We start from the raw sequence: 17,292 nt of genomic DNA on the forward strand, positions 1-17,292 counted from the left end.
CACCGGAGCCAGACCACCCTGTGGGGGCTGGAGACGTGTGTGTGTGTGTGTCTGTGTATATGTGTGTGTGTTTGTGTGCGCATTGTACAAACTCCAACATCCAAACTGCAGTCTTTCTAATGAGCGTCGCACTGTGGGATAACAACATCCAACAATATCACACTTGTAAATCATATGACTTTAGTCAGCATGCTGGTATTCTGAGTGTACTGAGTGTATCTCACATGCTAGTTCACTGTCAGAGCAGGTACACTGAGTGCAGGGGGAAGATGCATGAGTTTAATACCGCTGTCAGCACTTCTATCTCACACCTCCTCTCTTAACATTTAAACCTCCTGATGGGTCATCAGACAAGATTAGCAATGTGTTTTAATAAGCGACGATCAGGTTAGAGTCAACGAAGCCTGAGTCTTTGGATGAATGCATTCATATTCTTTCTTAGTAACACACAAACTTCTTTGTGGTATGGAGGAAGACCTCTTCATTGATTTAAAATGTGTATCCTGGTCCTGTTAACTTTTCCTCAATTCTCAGATGGAATATGTGAATATCTGTCACTGGTTGTCTACTTTCTACAGTATGTGCAGCCCTATAAGTCTAGCTGTATAGAAATTGTTCTTGGCAGATTGAATGAGATAAGAAATTAGCAATTATATTTTAAATCTTCTTCTACTACAATACAGCTAAATATCCATTTATGATTGTCATACATACTACATAGGATTTCACCATTTGGAAAATATGGTTGCAATATATATGTGTTTATAAGAAAATATATAAATTGTTACCAGATGACTTTAATAATTCTGTTTGGACAGAATTAATAATTTTAAAATGATTTAAGTGATGTTTGTAGAGTAGTTTAACACAACTGTCCTATGCTCTGTATGGCCCCTGAACACCTCACACCAGTTTTTAACTAAAGAGTGTAGATGAGTTGTTCGCCCTGTGTGTGTACGACGCTAGTGTTCAAGTTCTGGTTGAACATTTCAGTTCACTTAAGGTTTTTCTACCTTCATGCATATTAATGACAATAAGAGTGGTTTTAATGCAGAGAACACATAAGCAGGTAAGCACCATGACTACTCATCTGAAGTGATTTAGGGGAGCTAATAATACACTAGTTGACTCTGTTTTTTTAGTCAACATCATACTTTCTGCATCTGAAATAATTTCAGAAATAACAGGAGCAGAATTGGGAGAAAGCTTTGGTTTAGCAACTCCTGATGTACAGTATCTTAACAAATAAGAATATAAAACTTCAAATTTTCAGCTGTACATCCAGAACAATTGTATAGCACTAGGAAACAACAAAGTTTCTGAAGATAATGAAGTCTACTACTTCATTATATAATATTGTCCTGTCTACGTGTTCTTACTGTACTACTGTTTATACTGTAAGTGTTTTCCTTTTCTCTACTTTTCTTTCACTTCTGCGTTGAATAAGGCCACAAGCATAACCCCAAAACTGTTAGTGTCACTTAGTTTAACTTTAAGGTTCTTTATGTTCCACTAAAAGTCAGAAACTGATATTAGAACTGAATGATCAAAGAGATCAGGTGGACACAACATGGCACTTCAGCACAGTCAATGGGGAAGCTTTGACATTGCTGCCTTGGAGTTTAAAGTTATTTTCTATTAATTACACACTGATTACTGGCGTGTAATTACTCGTTACACACACAGTGATCGCCTACACAGTCTTTCACTGTCCGCCATACAATTCAAACAATAGCAGGGAATGACTCTTACTACCAGTTTCTTTTGCTTTCTATCGCTTGTTCTTCTTTCATTCCAACTACTTTCCTCTCCCTCATCACAAACCATTTTCCTCTTCCCCTGGTAAAATCTACCCCCCTCCGCCTCTTTCTGGTTTACTAAATCAATTCTAGTCCCTACTTGCACACATGCTCTTGTCCTGACTCTTTCTTCTCTCATTTTACTGGAGCTGTTTTCTCTTTCAGTCGACTGATCACCTCCCTCTGTCCTCTGGCCATAAAACCTTCATTTCTGTCTACTTTCCTCTGAGTCAGCAGAAAAACAGACCACAGCACTCTCTTTCCCTCTTGCTCCTTTCTTTCCTTCTTTCCCTCTCCAAGAAATTCTAAAAGACAAAATGTGATCTGTAGTGTAACCTGTCAGCAGGATTACAGGTATCAAGTGACAAACTTATTAAACTCTCAGCAAAGCTTTCAGAAATGTTGGATTGTTACTTCACTTTCTCTCCTCACGACTTATCTATTTCTGTTCGATTTAATAGCTGGACATAAACATTTTATGCTCTTCTGACCTTAAAACATTCTTTAAAACAAAATAACAATACACATTCCATTAGAGGGCAGTTAAGTCTCCTCAACCTGTGTGTACTGACTTTAACCATTCATGCCACAGACACAGGCAAACACACATACACTCCCTGCTGAGAGTCAACAAAAGGTACAAATCCACAGAGAAAATGTTAATTCCAGTCTTCCTCTCCTCCCCCTTTTTACATTTTCCTTTTCTTCATCTCACTTTTTGTCTTCTTCCCCCCTCCCTACTCACTCTGTGCACAGCTGGGGTAGAACAGATTCTGCTAACACACACACGCACGCACACACACACACACACTCACACACACACACAAACACAAACACAAGGAATGAAGAAGAAGAGAAGAAAAAAATAATGCCTTTCAGGCAGTGATTTTTGATGCACAACCAATAAACACACTCACCAAGTAGTTCATTTTGTCCCTGCTGCAGTGAGCCGGCTCTAATAACTCCAGGGCAGGGCTGTAAGCTCAGCCCCTGTGTCACTCTTTGCCAACTAGATCCTGTACGAAGGTTAGATCCAAAAAAATCCCAAACTCTTCCAAGTCTCCTCCTTTTTTCTCCTTTCTTTCTTCATACAACCTTATGTTCTCCTTGTTCAGTCTTGTTTTCAATAGTCAAGCAGATCTCGAGACATTCTGCCGCACTGTGATCTCACACAGCAAGAATGAGACTGCTGCTTGCCCCATTCACTTCTACCTCGCTCGCCCCTTCTTTCAACCTTGATCTCTCTCTCTCTGTCTCTCTCCCGAGAAAACGAAGGAGGAGTATGTAACCTGACACGTCACTTCCTGTTGAATCCTGATATTCCCTCTACTCAGTCTGGCCATTGGCCTAAAGAGCTCTTCTCATGCAAATGGAAATCCCATTGCCCTCCCACTGTCCCTGCTGCCTGCTCTCCCTCCCCCCTCTCTCTCTCTCCCCCTGGCTGTGAGAAACAGTTAGTGTTTAGGAATGCTGCTGAGACATACACATTCAGCATAAGGCAACACTTCCTCAGCTCAGTGTCCTTATGGTAAAAAGATCGAGTTTACAATACCCCGGTAAATACTTTAATTGGGCTGCTACAAAGACTTACAATAAATATTCTATTCATTAAAGAAAGAAAGTGTGTACAAAACAGTACTGACATGTAGAACATGAATATGGCTTGCATGGTTTGGTTTTAAACACTTTAAACATGATACAAGTCTGAGCTGAATGTTGTTCAGCAGTAACTTCAGAAGAAACATGCAGAGAGATTAAATGTACATCTTGTTCCATTATTTAAGATCACTTTCACTGAATGGATTATCTCAATTTTCATTATTAGACATACCTCAAGTCCTCAAGTGGCTTTTATTGTCATATCTACTATACACAGTGGTACACAGTACACAGTAGAAACGAGATAACGTTCCTCCAAGAACCAAGGTGCTACAAACAACACAAGCTATAATAAAGTGCATCGAGTGCAACCAAGTGCAAACAGTGCAGACGAAAAAACAGTACAGACGTACAGTGTAGACAGACAACACAAGTAACACAGGACAGGACACAAGACACAAGACCCAAGACAGTGCCGACCAGTAAGCCTACTGTATACTATTTTACAGTACAGTACAGTTCAGTTAAGTGTGCTAGGGGTGTTAAAAAAAAAGAGCAGCATGTAAACGGTATAGTGCATTTAAATGTCCAGCATGTAAAAAAAGTGCAATTGCATTGGAATGTGAAAAAAAAAAAAAAAAAAAAAAAAGCAGCAGGTAAACAGTGTAGTGCAGTAAATGTAGAATGATAAAAGTAAATAAATAATAAATAAGTGGTGGTGGAATGAGATGAGTAGTGAGTGATGAGAATGTGCTGAGTTCGGTTTGCAGTGTGTTTAAGTTCTATTTCAGTTCTGTGTGTTGAGGAGCCTGATGGCTTGTGGGAAAAAACTGTTGCATAGTCTGGATGTGGTGGCCCGAATGCTTCGGAACCTCTTTCCTGATGGCAGGAGTGTGAAGAGTGTGTGTGATGGGTGTGTGGGGTCGTCCACAATGCTGTTGGCTTTGCGGATGCAGCGTGTGGTGTAAATGTGCATGATAGAGGGCAGAGAGACTCCGATGATCTTCTCAGCTGTCCTCACTATCCTCTGTAGGGTCTTGCGATCCGCGACGGTGCAGTTCCCAAACCAGGCAGTGATGCAGCTGCTCAGGATGCTCTCAATGGTCCCTCTGTAGAACATGGTCAGGATGGGGGGAGGGAGATGGGCTTTCCTCAGCCTTCTCAGGAAGTAGAGACGCTGCTGGGCCTTCTTGGTGATGGAGCTGGTGTTGACTGACCAGGTGAGGTTGTCCGCCAGATGAACACCAAGGAATTTGGTGCTCTTGACTATCTCCACTGAGGATCCATCGATGAACAATGGAGAATGGTCACCCTGTGCTCTCCTGAAGTCCACAACCATCTCTTTAGTTTTGTCAACGTTCAGAGACAGGTTGTTTGCTCCACACCAGGCTGTTAATCGTTGCACCTCCTCTCTGTAGGCTGACTCGTCGTTCTTGCTGATTAGACCCACCACGGTCGTGTCATCAGCAAACTTGACTATGTGGTTTGAGCTGTGCATTGCTACACAGTCGTGCGTCAGCAGAGTGAACAGCAGAGGGCTGAGCACACAGCCCTGAGGGGCTCCAGTGCTCAGTGTGGTGGTGCTGGAGATGTTGTTCCCGATCCGAACTGACTGGGGTCTCCCAGTCAGGAAGTCCAGAATCCAGTTGCAGAGGGAGGTGTTCAGGCCCAGTATGCTCAATTTCTCGGTCAGGTGCTGAGGGATGATTGTGTTGAATGCTGAGCTGAAGTCAATGACCAGCATTCGTACGTATGAGTCCTTACTGTCCAGGTGGGTGAGGGCCAGATGGAGGGTCGTGGAGATGGCATCGTCCGTGGAACGATTTGGACGATACGCAAACTGCATGGGGTCCAGGGAGGTTGGGAGTTGGGTCTTAATGTGCCTCATGACGAGCCTCTCGAAGCACTTCATCGCGATGGGTGTGAGCGCGACGGGACGGTAGTCATTGAGGCAGGAGACAGTAGACTTCTTAGGCACAGGCACGATGGTCGTTGCCTTGAGGCACGTAGGAACCACGTTGCTGCTCAGGGAGATGTTGAAGATGTCTGTGAAGACATCCGCTAGCTGTTCTGCGCACTCCCTGAGCACTCTGCCAGGAATGTTGTCTGGTCCAGCAGACTTCCGTGGGTTAACTCTGCATAGAGTTTTCCTCACTTCAGCTGTGGTTAGACAGAGCACCTGGTCACTGGGAGGTGGAGTGGACTTCCTCGCCTTCACGTTGTTCTGTGCCTCAAACCGGGCGTAGAAGTGGTTCAGCGCATCTGGGAGGGAGGCGTCGCGGTCACAATCAGGTGAAGTTGTCTTGTAGTTCGTGATCGCCTGGATGCCCTGCCACATGCGCCGGGTGTCTCCGCTGTCTTCGAAGTGGTCGTGGATTTTCTTTGAGTGTGCGCGCTTTGCCTCTCTAATGGCACGGGACAGTTTGGCCCTTGCTGTTCTCAAGGCCGTCTTGTCCCCTGTTCTGAAGGCAGCGTCTCTTTGTTTCAGCAGCGCACACACATTGGCATTTATCCACGGCTTCCTGTTGGAGCGTGTAGTGATGGTCTTGGAGATGGTCACATCGTCAACGCACTTGCTGATGTAGCTGGTTACTGTTGACGTGTATTCCTCCAAGTTGATGGAATCGCCGTTGGTTGCGGCCTCCCTAAACATGTCCCAGTCAGTGCACTCAAAACAGTCTTGAAGAGCAGAAGTAGCTCCTGCTGGCCAGGTTTTCACCTGTTTCAGAACCGGTTTAGAGCGTCTGACGAGCGGTCTGTATGCTGGAATTAGCATAACCGAGATGTGGTCTGAGTAGCCGAGATGGGGGCGGGGCTCCGCACGATACGCGCCGGGGATGTTTGTGTAAACAAGATCCAGCGTGTTCCCTCCTCTCGTTGCAAAGTCCACATGCTGATGAAGTTTAGGGAGCACAGTCCTGAGATTCGCATGGTTGAAATCTCCGGCAATAATAAACAGTCCGTCGGGGTGAGCGTTCTGCAGGTCGCTAATAGCACCGTAGAGTTCACACAGTGCCTCCTTAATACATACATACATAAATAATAATCAAAAATAGTTGCCAAATATTGCAAAACCGTGAGAAAACAGCAGTTCTTTCCACTCAGTTGGTTGTCATGTCTACATTAAACTATTTGAAAACTAAACCTGTCTTATTACCAAAAAAGCCACAGCTGATTGCAGCAATGTCATGTACTCCATGTCTGAAAAAGACTTCATTAGGTGAGATCTAGTTTTATCACAGACGTTTTTTGGAAGTTGCATCATGGGACAGGTGTTAATGACACCGAGACAAGAGACACACAACAAACAACTAGTGTCAATATCAACAGTTATCTTTGACCCTCAACCCTCTCACATGTGCCTCATAAACACACACACACACACGCACACAGAGAGAAGGGCCTTACCCTACTTTGTATAGGGTCACCCACGGGACAGTGGAAGAATTTAGCAACAGGAAGCAAAGGTCTGTCTCTGTATGTGTGACTGGTTTGACCCATCAGCTGGTCTCTAAAGTCATGTCGACACTAATAACTTTTCATCTTTTTATCATCAACATTCCATGCTTAAAAATATTTTGAAGGCTATGAAAGGTGTTATTGCGGATTTTAATATTAACAAATTGCACAAAAAAAAAACCAAAACCAATAATGTGAGTACCTGGAAACCAGTGGCCTCAAAGATAAATGAATTCAGTTCAATTCAACTTTATTTATATAGCAGCAATTCAAAACAAAGTCATCTCAAGGCACGTGATATAATAAAATCAAGACTATACAGATATGTGAAAAGAAAGCCATCTCTCTTGAGAAAGCCCTAGGCAATGGTGGGGGAGAGGAAAAACTCCCTTAAACTTAGGAAACCTCCAGAACCAGGCTCAGGGTGGACAGCCATCTGCATTGACCAGTAGATGTTTATGAAAAGTGAAGAGAGAAAAGCGGAGGTCAGTTTATCAGAAGGTCTCCCACCAGTCTACAGTCTACAGAAGCATAAAATGGTAAATGGTCTGCACTTATATAGCGCTTCTACCTATTGATACAAAATGTGCTTTACATTGCTTCTTATTCATCTATTCACACTCACAGTCACACACCAATGGGTGTGAGGAAGTGCTAGCCAACACTGATCTGCAGCAACTGTTGGGGTTCAGAGTCTTGCTCAAGGACACTTGTACATGTGACCGGAGGAGCCAGGTATCACACCAACAACTGTGGGATGGGTGGATGAAAGCTCTCCTGTGCCACAGTTGCCATAACAACAAAAAAAAGCCTGCTTCCCATTCTAATTCTGGAAAATCTGGAAACCACAAGCAGGTCTGCATTCTGAGATTAAAAGGGCCTGTTGGATAATATGGTACTATGAGTTCTTTCAGTTAGAGCTGACGGGGCTCAATTATTATTATTGGGGTGACTGTGGCGCAGGAAGGTAGAGTGGTGGTCTACCAATCTTGCAGTTTTTCCTCTGGTCACATGTTGAAGTGTCCTTGAGCAACACACTGAACCCGAACTTAGTTGCTCCCGGTGAGTTTCTCACTCTTATTATTCATTTATTGAGTTTTACAATACCAAGCAATTATACATTTATGGCTCCTGTTTGACAAAAATATACAAAAGAGACCTCCATGTCAAAATCAAACAGATCTCTACAAAGGAAGAAAAATGAGTGTTAGTGGGATTGTGAGTGCAAATGGGTGAATAAGAAGCAGTGTAAATCGCTTTGAGTGCCAATAGGTAGAAAAGTGCTATATAAGTGCAGACCATTTACCATTTACCATTATTCAGGGCCTTGTATGTAAGGAGGAGGGTTTTAAAATATATTTTAAACTTTATGGGAAGCCAATAGAGAGAGGCTAATTAAGGGGAAATATTATCTCTCTTGCCAACTCCAGTCAGTACTCTCACTGCAGCATTTAGTATTAATTGGAGGCATTTGGGGAGTTACTGGGACATCCTAATACTAGGGAACTACTGGGAAATAATATAACCTAGAAGTAATAAATACTAGGACTGTTTTTTTACAATCACTTTGAGACAGGATACTCCTAATTTTAGCAATATTCTGCAGGTGAAAGTAGGCTGTGCAAGAGACTGTAAGGACAAATTCTTGTCATAAATAAATTCAAGGTTCCTAACACTAGGACTGGAGGCCAAAGCTATGCCATGCAGAGTAACTCAATGGATATTTGTAGGCCCAAATACTACTTTAGTTTTATTAGAGTTTAGAAGCAGCTTTATGTCTTTTAGTCATGTTTGAACTTTGATTAGTTGATTTGTCTCATTGGGTTTTGAAAGATAATTATAACTGGGTAAACCAACCTAGTGCAGTTCAAATGCAGGTCCAACAGGAGTTTAGAGATAAGTCCATTATCTAAGGCTTTAACTCTTTAACTTTAAGTTAAAGTCTTCAAACTAATTATTCCAGTACAGATGATCACATAATTGCTTTGCAACTACTTTTTCAATGATTTTAGAAATAAAGGGGAGATTGGACATTAGCCTGTAATTGGCCACCTGAGTCAAGAAAAGACATTTTAAGGCCTTTTAGGTCTTTGGTACATAGCCTTCTATTAAATATAGATTATTCAAATCTTTTATAGATTTGTCTTCTAAAGGTAAAACATCTTTGATCAGTCTAGTGGTGATGGGGTCTAAGAGATATGTTAATGGTTTAGATGAAGCAATTATCAAAGTAACCTCAGTGAGATCTGTAGGGAAGAAGCCGCCATATGGAGATTGGGGTCTTACTTATGACTCTAGAGTTGATGTACTTATAGATCTATCTGTAAAAATTGTGGGGAAGGCCTGGTAATCTTTTTTTTTTTCTCTAATAGCTACAACATTATTTGTAAAGAAAGCCATGAAATCATTACTGCTGAGAGTTAAGAGTATACTAGGCTCAACAGAGCTTTGACTGTCACTCTGGCTACTGTGCCGAAAAGAAACTGGGGGTAGTTCTGACTTTGCTGTATTAATGATAAATAATATGCAGTTCTGGCATTATAGAGGGTCTTTTTTGTTAAGGTTAAGTGGAATTCTTCTAAATGAGTAAGTAAGGTACATGAGGACTGTATACAATAACAAAAGGAACAGAGTTTTGAGATTTCCGTTTGGATGTGTTTGTCTAAGAGTGATGCTCTCAAATGAGTTATCACTATGTTTAGATCTAGGGTGGATTAATAAGTTTGCATGGAAGAGATGGCTGCTACACCTCCATTCAGACTGAGGAAGGAAAGTGGATTTTTTGGGTTTCTTCTCTTCTCTACTAATCTCACTATTTACTGAATTCCTGCTCAATTTGATTTTATCAGATTATTCAGCATTTGATGATTTGATGAATTTTTAAGTAAGATAAATAACCAAAGCCTGGCTTGATTTTCTGTATCAGATCCTTGCTGCCTTTCTTCTAGTATAGTTGTTACATTGTTTTTGATGCTGACCAACACTGCTGCCAACTATTTAACACAGCATTCTAGACACCTACACACACACACACTTCACCCTCCATGACCTGGGCAATGCCCTTTCTGACCACCACACTCAACAACAACAGCCTCTGTTATACTGACCTACAAATGGCAAGTCATGCACAACAACAGAAAGCAGTCATTGAAGATTACAGGATGTAGGTCAGTGTGAATGTGAATATGGTAATGGTTTCTGCTAGGGAAGTGGCTTAGTGAATACTCGCTTTGTGTGTCTTTGCCCTTAGTCCAGAAGGAGTACGTCTGTACTGTAGTTCTGACTTAACATTGCCTCTCATTTAATAAACTTACATGGTCCTTGAAAATTTATTTTTTCACACTAGAGTCCAGTAAAGCAAAATTTAAATGCCTACAAAGACTTGGACCTAAACAAAACTGGAAATAACCAAGCAGCTATAATTTCTAGCTGCCAACTTCCTCTGGGTCAATCAATGAAGCAACAGTGATACAACTTGTGGAGCACATTTAGAACAGACAGTAATTTGCCTTAGAATTCAGCAAAAGTCTGTTGATCTGAAATTGGAAGGTCTTTGAATGTCAGCGAGACACCTAACGACAAAAATGACAATGACTTACTAATTCCAGTATGACAATCTCAACTACTGCAAATAAGCTCTGTTGATGAAATAAGGCGGAAAAAATTGGCAACAGCTTAGTTTTGTTATCATCACCAAGGTGACCCAAACATCCAGTGACGACTGATTCAACACCGATTATATGTCCACATCGCACAACTCAGTGTTTCGTGAAACTAGGCCTACACAATTAAGACCTTTTAAAGTGTATTCTCCATAATAATGCTATAATTATTTTAATGTAATAATTCTAATGTGGCACTGGGATGTTCTAATAGCCTCGGTAACATAACTTCACACAAACTCTAGATTAAGAAAGATGAAAGTCTTGTTTTAAAGTGAATCAGATGAATGAGATAACCTTCGCCTTTCTACATCCTTTTTCTATTCACATTAATTACCTGAAGAAATCCTGTCAGCTCTCGGTTCTGGTCTGACTGACACATAATCACAAGCTTGGAATATGTGTCTGTGTATGTGTGTTGACCATTTAGCATCTCTTAGGCCTGGGTACAAAACACAAATGACAGCTGTTGAGTGAGAAACTTATGTCAGATTTATATCATGTGTATACTTTCAGGGAAGAACTACTGATATCTAATAGCTGCTGTCCAAACTATTTAATCTCATTGTAAAGACATTGTGGTTATCCAATTTTTTCCACTGACAGGTCCTTCTTATTCACCAAATGCAGGTAAACCTGTGCACAAACACCATAATGACAATGGCTCCACATGAGGCCAATCCTTAGGGCAGTTTTTTTTTAATTCACCAGCAGCAGCAGTAATAGGACAAAAGGATCATTGTACTGCTACAAAATACCCCAACACACACAGAGACACACCAAAATACACGCAAATAGTATAATAGGATTGGTATGTGTGAGACATGAATTTCATTTCCTGTGATTGTGTGTTGAGTCAGTGTTTTTAATACCGGGATTCTATTGTTGGGAATCAAGTTAAGTCTCTGAAGAATGTGTGATGAGTGTGTTATCAAGTCTGGAAAGATACCTGCTGCTCCAGCCTATAATCAGCAGCTCTCTCCATGTTTATCTTCACTGTCTAAAAAGAGAAGCATTTACTGAGCAGTGCTGACATGAGACCTTGAGTTCTTTTCAGTTGTAGTGGTCACTATCTCCTGCAGCAGGACACGAGTATGGAGTGTGTGGAAACAAGACGCAGGTAGAAATAAATTTGAACAGATCTACTCCTAATAAAAAATCTAGATATCTCCACAAAACTGAGATTATGCATACTACATCAGCAGGAAAAAATACACTTGTATATGTATATGTATTTAAATGAATGAAAACTATAAATATATAATTGGATATGTGTTTATCTCCTTCACTATAATACACCTATCATCAGTGAGAACACTCATAATTGTTTAATAACTACAAATCGTGTACTTTTGATATACTTTCAGTTCTTTTTAAACAAACCCAGAGAAGACTGAAAAAGAGACATGCTTGACATAAACTGTAATAGAATGTTTATGTTTAAGAACTACTGTAACAACATTGTTCACACTGTTCCATTTATTGAACTGCTTTAACAGGGTGACAATGACAGATATGTAGGTATAATTTCAACTGACTTCTGTTTCTTGTTACCTTAAGGAGGACATGGTGACATTTAAAAAGACTTTTGTTAAGTTGAAGTTGAACTGTGGGGGCTAAACTTGCAGACTTCTGGCTGGGAAGCACTGTGGATAACAATGGGCAGTATTTAAGAAATGAGACAATTCATTGCTGATGATGTCCTAAGAATCAGACCTGGACTTTGCCCTTTTACACAGGAACATGTCCATGTCCATTTCTGCTATGTGTTCTCACTGACTGTGAATACTCTGCTTGGTTTAAGTGAAGGGTAGCCCGGGTGAAGCTTGAATTTACTTGATGTTACCACAGAGTATGTATACATAAGAGCAGCGTCATCGTTCAAAAACTTCCTTGCATAGTTTTTGAGTGCTGGGTGAATTTAAAAGGTTAGCCATAACGAAGCAGTCTTACGCATAATCATCCCTGACGAACAATTAACCAATCTCGTCCTCGTCACTAGAGATGGTAAATGGTAATCAGTTAATAAAGCTTCAAGCATGCCTACAAGACATAAAGGCCTGGATGTCCCACAATTTTTTACTTTTAAACTCAGACAAAACTGAAGTCATAGTATTTGGGCCCAAAAATCTCAGAGATATGATGTCCAACCATATTGTTACACTAGATGGCATAAGTCTGGCCTCCAGTACTACTGCAAGGAACCTTGGAGTTATTTTTGATCAGGATCTATCCTTTAACTCACATATAAAACAAATCTCTAGATCAGCCTACTTCCACCTACGGAACATTGCCAAAATTAGGAGCATCCTGTCTCAAAGTGATGCCGAAAAACTGGTCCATGCATTTGTTACCTCTAGGTTGGACTACTGTAATTCCCTACTTTCAGGATGCCCCAGTAACTCCCTAAAGAGCCTGCAATTAATCCAAAATGCTGCAGCAAGAGTGCTGACTGGAACTAGCAAGAGAGATCATATTTCACCTTCACTAGCTTCTCTCCATTGGCTTCCCATTAAATCTAGAATAGAATTTAAAACCCTGCTTCTTACATATAAAGCTCTGAATGGTCAGGCTCCATCATATATAGAAGATCTCAAAGCACCATATCATCCCAGTAGACCACTTCGCTCTCAGAATGCAGGCCTACTTGTGGTTCCCAGAATTTCCAAAAGTAGAATGGGAGGTAGAGCCTTTAGCTATCAAGCTCCTCTCCTGTGGAACCAGCTCCCAGTTCAGATTCGGGAAGCAGACACCCTCTCTACTTTTAAGTCTAGGCTTAAAACCTTCCATTTTAATAAAGCATATAGTCAGTTATAGTTATGCTGCCATAGGCTTAGACTGCTGGGGGACCCACCCCCCAATGCACTGAGCTCCTTTCCTCCTCTTGACCATCTCTCCTCTCCTCTCATCCAGCAATTGTCACCACTGTATGTCATTAACTCTGTGTGTTCTCTCCCGTAGTTGTCTTTGTCCTCCTCTGTCCCCCTCTCTCTGTCCCTTTCTGCAGGTGTCCCCCGGCTTTGAAGCTGTGTGTCTTCCAGCGTGCAGCTACTGATCCTACCAATCTGCCCGATGTTTTGTTGTTGCTTTTTGTTGCTCTGTTCTTTTCTCTCTCCCCTTTCCACTCACCCCAACCGGTCGAGGCAGATGGCCGTCCACCCTGAGCCTGGTTCTGCTGGAGGTTTCTTCCGTTAAAGGGAGTTTTTCCTCTCCACTGTTGCCTATGGTTTGCTCCAGGGGGAATTGTTGGGTTCTCTTTATATATCTTTATAATCTTGACTTTATTCTGTAAAGTGCCCTGAGATGACTTTGTTGTGAATTGGCGCCATATAAATAAAGTTGAATTGAATTGAATTGAATTAAATCGTAAAGTCCATTTAGTGTTCAGTCTAAATAATATGGACATTTGTGTTCTAACTACAGTTCCAGTAGGTAATGTCTAGATAAGGTCAGGGTTGCAGTGGATGTCTGAGAACAGCTAGAGAGAACTATGGGGATTTTGGACAAAAAGTCTCTATGTGAATGTAATGTCCAAGCTTAGCTGAGGTTAGGGGTAACACACAAAAGCCGATATGACTGGTTATGCTCGAACAAAACTCTCTTTTGTCTTTCCCTTTTTCTCTCTCTCACACACAAGCACACACACGTATTTCTATTCTTGTTAGGACTCTCATTGATATATTGCACTCGCCACCCTCTTATACTAACCCTAACCATCACAGCTAAATGCCTAAAGCTAACTCTAACCTAAACCTGATTCTAACGTTATTCCTAAAATCTAGTCTTAACCTTCAAACACTTTTCCAGCATGTTCGAGAACTCACATGCACCTTATAGAACTCATCAAAGAGAACGCCCATATCACAACTGACAGTCCCAAAAACATTAAGTTAAAAAAAAGTAAAGTTAAATCAGAGAAGTATATTGTAATTCATAATGGGACATCTACATGACATCATAATCTGAACTTTTTGAAAAGGCATCTCCAGTCATTTCTGTCATGCTTCCATGCTGGAGGTCACCAGTCTTTTTAACAGTTGTAATCTCTCTAAATATGGGACTGAATGTATTCTATTTACTGCACACCAACACCCATTCAGAGCTGTCTGGGCCATTATCTTACAAATGTGGCATGAATGCCAACATCAAGACAAAACACACTGGACGGATACACACAAATGTTTTGTTGTAAATATATATTCCCTCTCACAAACAGCGTCTACATGGACTTAAGTAACCAAGTTACAGTGGGCTTTGTATACGGAAATCTGGTTTCCAAAATCGGGATAGGGGAATATGGAAACATGGTTTCCCCTGGCAGATCTCTTTTGGAGAACGCAGATTACTCTGTCATCTATACGCATAATCAGGTGTCTAATCAGCTCCAACTGCGCATGTGCGTAACCAAATGCTGGAGACAGTAAGCTGCACGCATCTGAGTGAAAGAATGAATGAAAGTAGAGATCATTAACGAGTTTCTGGGGCAACTCCACCTATTTTTTAAAACAAAGTCAAAGTTTCAAAGGTTTAAAAAACTAATTCTCAACAATAAATATTACAGCAGAAAATGTGTAGTAATATATGATAAGGGTCAGAGATCTCTGCTACCTACAGACTTGAGGAAGAAAACCAGCAACTGATAAAGGTGGAACTTATTTTAACTACTTTGTGTACTAACAGGTGTGTTATCCATAGTAATACATAGTAGAATGGGAGGCAGAGCCTTTAGCTATCAAGCTCCTGTCCTGTGGAACCAGCTCGCAGTTCAGATTCGGAAAGCAGATACCCTCTCTACTTTTAAGACTAGGCTTAAAACCTTCCTCTTTGATAAAGCTTATACTTAGTTATAGTTATGCTGCTATAGGCTTGGAGTGCTGGGGGAACACCCCCCAATGCACTGAGCTTCTTTACTCCTCTTGTCCCTCTCTACTCTACTCTCACCCCAGAATTGTCACCAATGTATGACATTAACTGTGTGTTTTCTCACGTAGTTGTCTTTCTCCTTCTCTGTCTCCCTCTCTCTGTCCCTTTCTGCAGGTGTCCCTGGGCTTTGAAGATGTGTGCTTTCCAGTGTGCAGCTCCCGGTCCTACCAACTTGCCCGATGTTTTGTTGTTGCTTTTGTTGCTCTTTTTCTTTTCTCTCTTCACTTTCCACTCACCCCAACCAGTCAAGGCAGATGGCTGCCTACCCTGAGCCTGGTGCTTCTGGAGGTTTCTTCTGTTAAAGGGAGTTTTTCCTCCCCCCTTTTCCTCTTTCTTAGGGCTTGCTCAAGGGGGAATTGATGGGTTCTCTCTATACATCTTTATAGTCTTGACTTTATTCTGTCAAGTGCCTTGCGATTACTTTGTTGTGAACTGGCACCATATAAATAAAGTTTACTTGAATATTTACCAAATGTACATGTTACAATGAAATTTGTGCTCTGCATTTAATCCATCACTCTAGGGGAAAACAGGTGGCGCAAGGGGAGTTAGCACTGAGTAGTTTGTTCAAGGTCACACCTGGTGCATGAGCTGTGCCTTTGATCCGGGGAACTTTGGTATCACAGCCTGATGGTCTACCCATTGAACCACCAAATGTAATGGAGTAAAAGTGCCATAATTTCCTGGCATAAATAAGGTAGTAAAGTAGAAGTACCTAAAAATTGTGCCTAATTGGAGAAACAACATTTATGATATGATTCAAATTCAAGCAAACTAAAACTATGCCTTATGTCCCAAATTTTTTTTGGATATGTCTGCCACCTGACTTATATTTACTTAAATTTTTTGTATAAACTCTGTTCATCAGGTCCTTGAAATTCTAACCCTTTTAAATACAAAAAGTAAAACCCAAAGAACATTCCAGAGTTAGTTTTTCCAAATTCCAGGCCATGCAGCATCCCACATGATAGTCAGACACAACTTACCAGCTATTCTGATTCAAACACTCAACAAGTTCACTGTTCTGTCATATGTTGACTGTCATAAACTAGGTCAGAACATCCTGAAATATACCAATAATGACTTTGTCTAAATTATTTATGTCTAAAAGTATTTGTTTCCCAAAGACAAATGTAGCACACTCTACATAAATACAACAGGAAATTTGAGAATTGTGGCAAAATTGAAATCCTGTTAGTCACTAAGCACTGTTCTCTGTCACATCACATCACTCTTTAAAGCAGACATTTTGTGCGACGTTCAGGTGTTACTGGTTCACTCCATGCTCCAGGACCTACCTCTACCTGTGGTGCCCCTTGCAGGCAGTCCAACATTCTACAGAACACCTGGAGAACAGGGTGGGACAACAGAGTTTACAACACATGCCTGAGCAAAGGTAACACACCCTGGTGTGCAGCAAAGTAAATTTTCTTCACATAATTTATTTTAATTACTGTCCACTTCATTTGAATGGGAAAGATTTAATTTAAACCTTACTTTTTCTTTACTTTATTCATTTCATTAAATGTTTGAAAAAACAGCTATGATTCATTTTTTTTCCCTTCATAATGCTCCAAAGGTTCCAAATGGATGGCAGGTTTGGACTGCAGGGAGGCCAGTTTAGCACCTGAGCCACCAATTTCCAGAAAAATACATTGTCGGGATAATAGCAAATGTTATTTCAAAACCTGTACTTTATCATTCAGTAATAATGGTGTTTTCACAGATGAGCAACTTACCCATGCTCTGTGTATTTATGGTTTGAACTGTGTACAAACAACACATCAGATGGTAACTTCTTCAGGAATTTCTCCATCTCTAGCCTGTTCAAACATGTACACTCTGTTCTG

General features: G+C 41.0%; 1 protein-coding gene across 3 annotated transcripts in view; it reads right to left on the reverse strand.

The window, feature by feature from the left end:
- bcar1 (BCAR1 scaffold protein, Cas family member) overlaps positions 1-17,292 on the reverse strand; it is a 75,654-nt gene that overhangs the window by 35,075 nt on the left and 23,287 nt on the right. The window contains exon 1 of one of the 3 annotated variants that reach the window (XM_067500485.1): positions 2,717-3,057. The exons of 1 other annotated variant lie outside the window; for it this stretch is intronic. In XM_067500485.1, coding sequence (XP_067356586.1) covers positions 2,717-2,728 — 12 coding nt within the window. In that variant the 5' untranslated portion in view covers positions 2,729-3,057. Of the gene's footprint in view, positions 1-2,716; positions 3,058-17,292 lie in introns of those variants that run through there. One more of the 3 variants, XM_067500483.1, reaches the window with a different exon arrangement.

The sequence above is a fragment of the Channa argus genome, chromosome 4, assembly GCF_033026475.1.
Source record: "Channa argus isolate prfri chromosome 4, Channa argus male v1.0, whole genome shotgun sequence".
Taxonomy (NCBI): Eukaryota; Metazoa; Chordata; class Actinopteri; order Anabantiformes; family Channidae; genus Channa; species Channa argus.